This window comes from Miscanthus floridulus, chromosome 6 (genome assembly GCF_019320115.1).
Source record: "Miscanthus floridulus cultivar M001 chromosome 6, ASM1932011v1, whole genome shotgun sequence".
Taxonomy (NCBI): Eukaryota; Viridiplantae; Streptophyta; class Magnoliopsida; order Poales; family Poaceae; genus Miscanthus; species Miscanthus floridulus.
This window is the reverse complement of record NC_089585.1, coordinates 54,284,945-54,293,793: the sequence shown is the minus strand read 5'-3', so window position 1 is coordinate 54,293,793 and position 8,849 is coordinate 54,284,945. Positions and strand designations below refer to the sequence as shown.

At 45.8% G+C, this 8,849-nt stretch overlaps 1 protein-coding gene across 1 annotated transcript; it reads left to right on the top strand.

Moving 5' to 3' along the window:
• Window positions 1-5,934: 5,934 nt before the first annotated feature.
• Window positions 5,935-8,472, top strand: LOC136460614 (peroxidase 2-like). Its single transcript, XM_066460248.1, has 3 exons — window positions 5,935-6,000; window positions 7,362-7,505; window positions 7,592-8,472. The coding sequence occupies exons 1-3, from the start codon at window positions 5,935-5,937 to the stop codon at window positions 8,369-8,371; spliced, it is 990 nt and encodes a 329-aa protein (XP_066316345.1). The 3' UTR covers window positions 8,372-8,472.
• Window positions 8,473-8,849: the final 377 nt, after the last annotated feature.

Here is an 8,849-nt window from a genome sequence, read left to right as displayed (position 1 = left end):
ATAGTTTTGGAGTTATGCTCCCGGCAAGCCCATTGTCAGATTTTGCTTATGCTTTGTACAGATTTAAATGATTGCTTTGGTTGACTTATTTAAAAATGGAATCATATATTGGTGATAATAGGAGAGTTGTAGTTCTTTTTATAATATTTCTAAAATGTCTAAGATCACTACTTTTGGTGGTCTAGAACTCTAGTTATTGCTATTCAAAGTAGAATGACAGATTTTGTCCAAATCTGGACAGAGATGTCCTCTTTGTGTTGTTTAACCCTTTTAGCTGTGAAATCACCCTTAGATGATAAGAAAAAAGCTGTAGATAACTTAATAAGATTTCTAAAAAGTTAACAACCACGTTTGTTGAGTGGAGAGAACTCTGGATATGCATCTCTGAAGTTCATATCGGTTTTTCTGTCCATTGTTTGTGTAGACCTGCTCCTTGGTGTGTTTGAACTTAGTTAGCTTTAGAATCAGTTCTAAGTGTAAATAAAAGAGTTGTAGATAATTTCATTAGATTTCCACAAAGTCTAGGATCACTTTTATTGGATGCCAGGATCTCTATTTATGACTGAAACAAGTGACTGTTGTGCTGTTGTCCAGGAACTGCATGTGTAGGTTGATTGCTTTAGCTTGCCCTGGTTGGTTAAACATGTTAAGTTGACATTGATTGATGAATACTTGCCATGGCTACACTCAAGTAATTTGGGTGCCATGCTTGATATGCTTGCCATATCCACCTGTTGTGCTTGAATAGTGTTTAGTTAAATAACTCTAGGTGCCTATGTCTTGCATAATCTTGTGCTTGTCTCGAACGCTTTTATGTGATGCATTCGTATTACCATTCTTCGCATTCATGCACTTATATTTTGCATCTCATCTAGGTATGCTAGATGCACCATGTGAAGGACGTGATATTGGAGCCTAACCCGAAGATGGTGTATGATGGACCTATCCCGAAGATGGAAGGACTAAGCAAGTGCTAGGACCGGAGATGTCACCAAGACAGTGCGAGCTAACTAAACTGACTTATCTAAGATCCCAGGCAAGCACTGGAGCATTCTAAGTCTCCTACCCTCTCTTTTATAAATGCACATGAGTATAACTTTTATATGATGCATTAGGTGATATGAGTTGGATGAAACCGTTGGTGCATATTCCCTACCTTGTCCAATATATATCAATACCTATACTCTTACTAGATGAATAGGCCGATCTATGCTTAGCCATGCTTAGACCAGTAGAAGTCGGGTGATTTCCTGTCGCCTACTGAGATATAGGTGGATACTTAAGCATGGTGGGCTATAATTGCTATCGTGGAAAATAACCATGTGATGATGAATAAACGCAGACTGGGTGGAATCTTATATGTTATGTTGGTGGTGTGATGACTTATAGTGATTCCGTCTGTGTCGATTAAGGACCAAATCGTTGAAGGGCCTCTTGTCATGTTGAACGCATGCCTATCACTTAGCTGGCTGGATAAGTCGTTCCGATTGTGAAGCCGAGTAGCTCAACTCAGGCCAGAAATCATTCTATCAAAGTGCGCACACGGGAGGTAGCAAGGATGTGCGGGGAGCCGGTGTGAGGCCAAGGGTAGGTTAGAGTCCTGATCGACCTGACATCCTATAGTGTCTCTAATTGTGCGGCGCTAAGACTAAGACTACCTTGGCGCAGGTATGTCTGGGTTTGTGTTAGGAATAAATTCCCAGCTGGTTGAAATCGATTCGAATCGCCTGTCTCTCCTAGATACTGAGAACTTGACAGAGCTTCTTTCCTCGTAGTAATGGATGGAACATGATGGTTATGATAATGATATGATAAACCGGATATGGTTACTATTGTGATGCTTATCAATTAAGTGATTGCTCTAGAATAGGTGCAAAGTTAGTCATGATAAGCTTTACTCAACTTGATGCTAAAACTTGAATAAAAGATTGAAAGTAAGGGCTCATGATAATAATGTTTTTTTTCGCAAAGTTATGCTATCCAACCAGCTCTACTAAATAAGCCTTGCATATCTTTGAGAGTCTTTTTATTTCTCTTATGTCGGGTAAGTCTAGCTGAGTACATTCGAGTACTCAGGGTTTATCCCACCATGTTGCAGGTGAAGTTCTCGGCCTGCGGAAGAGGGTGGCTAACCACCGGTGGGCTCGATGACTCTATATACTTATTTCTCATCTATATGCTTTTATCAGAGGATGTCACTTATGCTAGCAATGTATTTGGAACTTATATTAATGTAATCATTTGAAAGCTATGTTGTTTCCTTTAACCGGTTTTGAAACCCAAACTTGTACTATTATTTGTGAACCCATTTGTAATATTATTTCCGCTGCAACTCTGTGTATGTGATGTGTATTTGCTTAATCATGCGATCTTGGTTGTGATGTTGATTTACTAAGGTCTTCGTGACACTCGACGGACTACCAGGTTTATATAAGTGAAAGTATGTGCGCGTCAACATGTTAAATAGGGATAGCCGTACCTGATCTTGTATAAATTAGGTGGTTCTGCCACAAGTACCGAGAGCTCCTTCCCTTTCCAGCATCTTCTTCCTCTCTGATGAGGAAGAGACCTCACCGCCGACGAGCCTAGGATCAACACCGAGCGATCTCCTACCAAATCTCTCTTACACTATGTTGTAACCCCCGATTTGGATGCTCTTGAATACAAGGATCAACAAACTGCTGGACATAGGGCCCTGATAGCCCGAACTAGGATAAACCACTGTGTCCTCTGCATGTTCTTTATGTTCTTGAGTCCACCCGAGCCACTGGAGACCTCACACTCAGTGACACCCGATGAATGTAACACCCTAAAATTTGCTTTTCTTCAAATAGAGTTAAATTTATCTAATTATGTATTTTTGTGTACATTTAAACCTAGGGAAAATAATAAATTTTATTGAAATTAAAATTCATCATAAGTCTAGAAACATGTTTATGCATTCATGCTGGTGCATTGAGTTTATTATAATCAGTGGTTTTGATCCAAAACTCAAAATGATTCAAGTTGCTTTTGAAAGGTTTTGAAATGTTTGAAATAAAAGAAAAAGGAAAACCTCTGCCTCTCTCTATTTTCGACCTGTGGCCTGCTCTCCCTCGCAGCCCAATGCATCTCTCCTTCTGGCCCAAGTAGCGAAGCAGCCCTACCAGCCATTTCTCACGCGCAGCGGCCCAGCTCCACTCCATGCAGAAGCCGCTCCGGCCTAACCTCCTCTCTTCACTCCTCACGCGACCTAGAGGAGGAAGCCCACTGCGGGCACCCCTCTCTCCGGGCATGGGCCGAAGCCACCATAGGCCCAACACCCACCGGCACCCCTCTCTCACTTCCCTTCCCTCGCTGATGACACGGGTCTAGCCGTCAGCGGCACCCCCTTCTCCTACTTCACGTCGTGATGGAGCCAGTCACTGCCGTTGCCGCCCGATCCCGGCTTGTGCGGGATTCTCCTGTGTAGGAGATCTCCATCGCTCCTATAAAGCCCTGAGGCCCTATCCGCGCCCCGTTTCGCATCTGAACGCCGCTGCCTTTGCCCTATCTCCGTGCCGCACGCATGCTTGTTTTAGATCTCGCCGTCGAAATAGAGCTCTCCTACCATCGTTGAAGCCCTTGCTCGCTGCCTTTCCATCATCTTGAGCCCACTGTCGCATTTTGCACCAAGGTTTCGAAGCTCCTGAGCCCTTGTCTCCTCTTTCCCTCGCTCTCGTGTGGTCCCTAATCGCCGCCGAACTATCACAGGGAGCCACCGTCCGCCCCACCATGCCCTGCGCCGTCACCTGAGCTACCTCTGTCCGTGAAAGGTGTCTAGGTGAGTTCGCCGTCGCCAGCTGGACTTCCCTGTGCACTTACCGAAGCAAACCGAGCTCGAAAACCCGATTCTGGTGAGTTTCGGTGAAAACCTCACCGTCGTCCATGGAGGACCACCGCGTCGGTGTTCTGTTCTGCCCAGCCAAACCTCCCCAATCCGCCTCGACCATCCATCCATGGATCTATGGCTCAGATTAGAACTTATCCCTTCGCGCAGCGTGTTTTGCTAAAGAGCCCTTCACCTTTTATAGAATAAACCCACAGTCCACTCTCTTTCAAAAGTATTTCAAATTAAGTCCTTTTTCTTTCATTTTAAACCCTATATTTTATAAAAATAGAACCAGCTGTCCATAGGGGTAGTTTTATAGGTTAGACCTCGTGTTTATAATCAAAATTACGTATAGGTCCGTTTTAAAAACTACAAAAATGCCACCGAACCTTGAAATTAGCATAGAATCTAACTCCGATTTGATTGATTCTTGTGTCTGTGTGCTTGTAGCATCGCGTAGAACAGATTTAAAACCTTTTTAACTTCTATTTCTACTATTTGGTGTATTGTTCTAATAAGCTTATATTTGTTTGCTATGCATGTATGTATGGATGCATGTGTGGTGTTGTTTGATCTCGAGTAGACAGTGAGTTTTGTGTTGGTGATCTGGAGCAACTCTTTGAAGATCAAGACCAGCAACGATACTTTGAATTAAGGCAAGTATAATATGAGGCTCCTTGTTACCTATTCACTTTCATGCAATCTGAATTCATATACATATGTTAATGAACCGCTTGGAGTCTATTTACCTTGATATTGATTATCATGTCCTTGATTTACCTATGGGTTTTGTATGTGGGTAGTATGCTCAGTTTACTCCAACTAATATTGATTAAAGAATACAATTAAAGATAGAAGCAACATGGTATTAAAAGATGCTTTTTAGCAACATAGAACCAATGGGGCTAGAGCATTGGGCCTTTTCTTATGGTGCTCTAGTTTCTCTCATAAGGACTTATCTCTAAGTGGCAACCCAGGACTTATAGTACAACCATGAGGACCACATGACTCTGGTCTTAGTCTAGTACCTTGCTCTTTCTAGTTTGTAGCAGTTTACTGAAAGGGCAAGAGGTGCATACCAGGCTGGGTATGGGCCTCATCCCTAGGGTGTGTACTATGCTACGAGTATTAGTGTTATTTTTGGAAAAGACTCCATAACACTTGGGAGATGGAATCCTTAGCGGCTGCTCCTTATTAGAATGACTGGAGAAAAGCTTCGTAGTGTACCCTACCTGCTCATCTTGGAAGTGTTTTGGGAGTAATTAACCCGGACATATGGGCAACACGACTCATGGTAAAAGTATAGAACCTCTGCAGAGTGTAAAACTGGTATATCAGTCGTGTTCACGGACACGAGTGGCCTAGATCCTTACTGAATAGTTGGTTACTTGGATGGTTTGAGTTCTGATTAAAATTGCTGATATCTCTAATTACTCATATTCGGGAGCCTAAACATAACTTATCAACTTATGATTAATAATAAAATATGACCAACTAAAAGTGATTACCGCAGTTGAGCCGTGTCAAGCCTTTTGAGCCTTCATCCCCTCATGTTATGCTTGCTAAGCGGTAGTAGCTTACGCTTATTTTACTTCAATACTTTGGCAAAATACCTGATGGGTACCAGATGGAGGTTCTTCAATGGAGTTTTCTAAGAGGTGTTAGGCTTGTGATCAACTAGTTGATGATTCCTGTGGTGTTGGAGGCTTCGCTAGAATAATAGAGTTATAGTATATACTCCGCTTGTTCGCTTGTTGGTTTCAGCCAGCACAAACCAGCCAACCAACAGTGTTTTTCTCTCACAATAAACCAGCACCAGCCAGCCCAAACAGCTCAGAAACCAACCATCGAACAGGCCGACTATAAAGTAAGACTATGTCTTTTGTAACAAATATTTATGCGCTATGTAATAAAGACATTGTCTTTGATATTATCCCTTCATTTGTAACTATATGTGTGAATTGAATTCCTGAGCACACACATGGGATGTATCTAGTTTTGTTCTTAAAACTGGATGCGACAATGAACAACAGTGTTTGCCGCGGTTTCGACCCCACAACATATGGGTACGCCTCTGGACCACCATGGTAGATCCAGATGCCGCAGAGAAGCTTGGGCGCCTCGTGGAATTGCTGGAGCGCCCTGACGGAGTGACAGCCCCTACTCGCTCCAGATGACGCAATGGAAGTTGCGGCGGACGAGAACATGCATGGCTGCCTGCGCTGCTCACGCTCATGCTCATCTCTCGGTGAGCCCTCGCCGCGCTACCCCGACGTCTCCAGCGAGTTCTCTTTGGTGTCAGATCACTCCAGCTAGAGGATGACGGAGCTGGCTATTGCATTCCTGGTGGAGATGTGCTGTGCTCGAACGGATGCGTGGCCGTGGTAGCGTGGCGGCTACTGCACGTGTCTGCGGGCGCCACCCCGTGCTATAGCGACGGGTCAGCGTCCGTTGAGGGACCACGGTAGTTGGAACATAAGAATTACAATTTCAGCCTTGCCGAATTTAATTAATTCAATAACAATATAGATCGAGCTCTATCTATTTGGTACTAGTCCCACGTATATTAGGTACCAATCCTTATATTTTTGGTACTTTCTAGTACTTTCAATCTGGTACATCCTATTTTTACACCGTTAAATTTCTCTGGATGGATGGTCTATATTTTTTTCAATCATTGTAAAATTTCTCTATAATTAAATATGTAATGACTATTCTCCTGAGAGCAGTAGATCATTCACTCCTTGAATCTCTTGTTCATTTATGTTAATGTTAATGGGTTAGTTTTGTTTAGGAATCAGAAGAGAAAGAAGGGAGGGAAAAGATAAAGTCGGGACAGATGAACACAGCCCGTTGATTATAAATCTAGTGCCTGAAAAAAGTGACCGATGAATGAAAATACATAATCTCAGGAGGAGGCAGATCCCAATTCGAAAGAGTTGACACTCCGTATATAAAACAAAAATCAGCATAAGGGGTTACAGCTGCTGACTACTGAATACAATTTGACATACAGCTCATGGTCGTCATTTCTTCCGGCCATTTGGAGCAAATAGAAGCTCCGTGTCGATGCGGTAGATTTGAAGCGCCGATGATTGAGTTGTCGCCTGGCCGCATTAAATCTTTTCCGATCGAGCACTCGGTACAGCTTTGAAGACAAATAAAACGACAGGATCTTCATGTGAACCAGCCTGCCCATGTCATTGTGTACATCATCCTCGACTCGAATCTGCATCTGCAAGTACTGTAGTGAATCCACATCCACCCTTCTAGGACTAGTATAGGAGAGAAACAATTCAGCTTCCTGTCCAACGCAAGCTACCCACAGATGGCGGGAAGTACGAAGCATGCCATTCTGACTTCCCGTTTGACTCGCTGAAACTTGGCCGAAAAACATTGTTCTGACTAAATTGTTGTGAAAGAAAAATACTATTCCGGTTGAAAAAAAAAGCTGAACAAATTGGCTTTAAGGTAAGCTGAATGGGGCCCACTCTGGGTGGTTTCGTACCAGGGTGCCCTTGAGGTGGGCTACTACGACAAGACGTGCCCCAGGGCGGAGGACATCGTCAGGGCCCAGGTGAGGAAGGCCGTGGGAGACAACGCCGGCGTCGGTGCGGGGCTCATTCGCCTGCTCTTCCAGGACTGCTTCGTCGAGGTATAATATGCGTACTGCTTGTATAGTTGCATTGCGATTTGCGAAGTTCCCACTTCCCAGTGCGTTTTGCTGGCATGTATACATAGGGCTGCGATGCTTCCGTGCTGCTCGACCCGACGCTGGAGAACCCGCAACCAGAGAAGCTGGGGATACCCAACGTAGGCAGCCTAAGGGGTTTCCAGGTGATCGACGCGGCCAAGCGCGCCCTCCAGGAGGCCTGCCCTGGGATCGTCTCGTGCGCGGACATCGTCGCCTTCGGCGCCCGCGACGCGTCCTACATCCTCAGCGTCAGCGACTACATAACCGACTTCCATATGCCAGCCGGCCGCCTCCACGGCCGCTACTCCAACGCCACCGAGACCCTCGATTTCCTCCCGTCGCCGTTCGGCAACCTCAGCGAGCTCGTTACAAAATTCGCCGCCAAGGGGCTAGACGAGGAAGACCTGGTCGTGCTCTCCGGCGCCAACTCCATCGGCCGCGCCCACTGCTCCTCCTTTGCGGATCGCGTCGGCAGTCGGTCCGACATGGACCCGTCGTTCAAGAGGTGGCTCCGGAGGAGGTGCCAGGCCGACCCTGTCGACACCGACAGCCGCACGGTCAGGCATGACACGGTGACCGCGGCCGTGCTGGACAGCCAGTACTACACGAACGTGCTCAGGCACAGGGTGCTTCTAACGTCGGATGCGGCATTGCTGGATTCGCGGCAGACCGCGAGGATGGTGCGTGAGTTCGCCAGCGGGGACGGGAAGTGGGAGAGTAAGTTCGAAACGGCCATGGTGAAGATGGCTGGAACCGACGTGAAGGACGGCACCGACGGCGAGATCAGGAAGAATTGCAGGTTCGTTAACCAGCAGCGAGAACGTTAAGTCCACCAATAGAGAGGACTGTTAAACGTCGTCGTTGTGCTTTTGTGCAGTCCAATTGAGATTTGAGTTAACTTTTTTTTTCTTGATGATGAGATGTATTGATTCCAGTGCTGGCCCTAAGGGTAGGCCACTAGGTGCGACGGCCGAGGGCCCAAGCGGAACAGGGGCCCAAGCCTAGGTATACAAACTTCTAGGTCCTATAGTCCATTAGGTATTAGCAAACTAATGAAAGAGAGACATAGAACTGGTCAGGCGGTCTAAAAAGACAACATTGACATTTTTTTCCTAGTTTCGTTTCCCCACGGTCCTCGGGTAGAGAGGAGGCGATGAGTCACGCTGCACACAGCACACTCTGATCGTGACTTCGTGAGTTCGCGACGTGCGCCTTACACACGCGGAGCTGGCGAGCCGCGCCGCCGCGAAGAGCTAGACTATCAGAGACACGGACACGGCGCACGAGGACGACGACCATACAGGG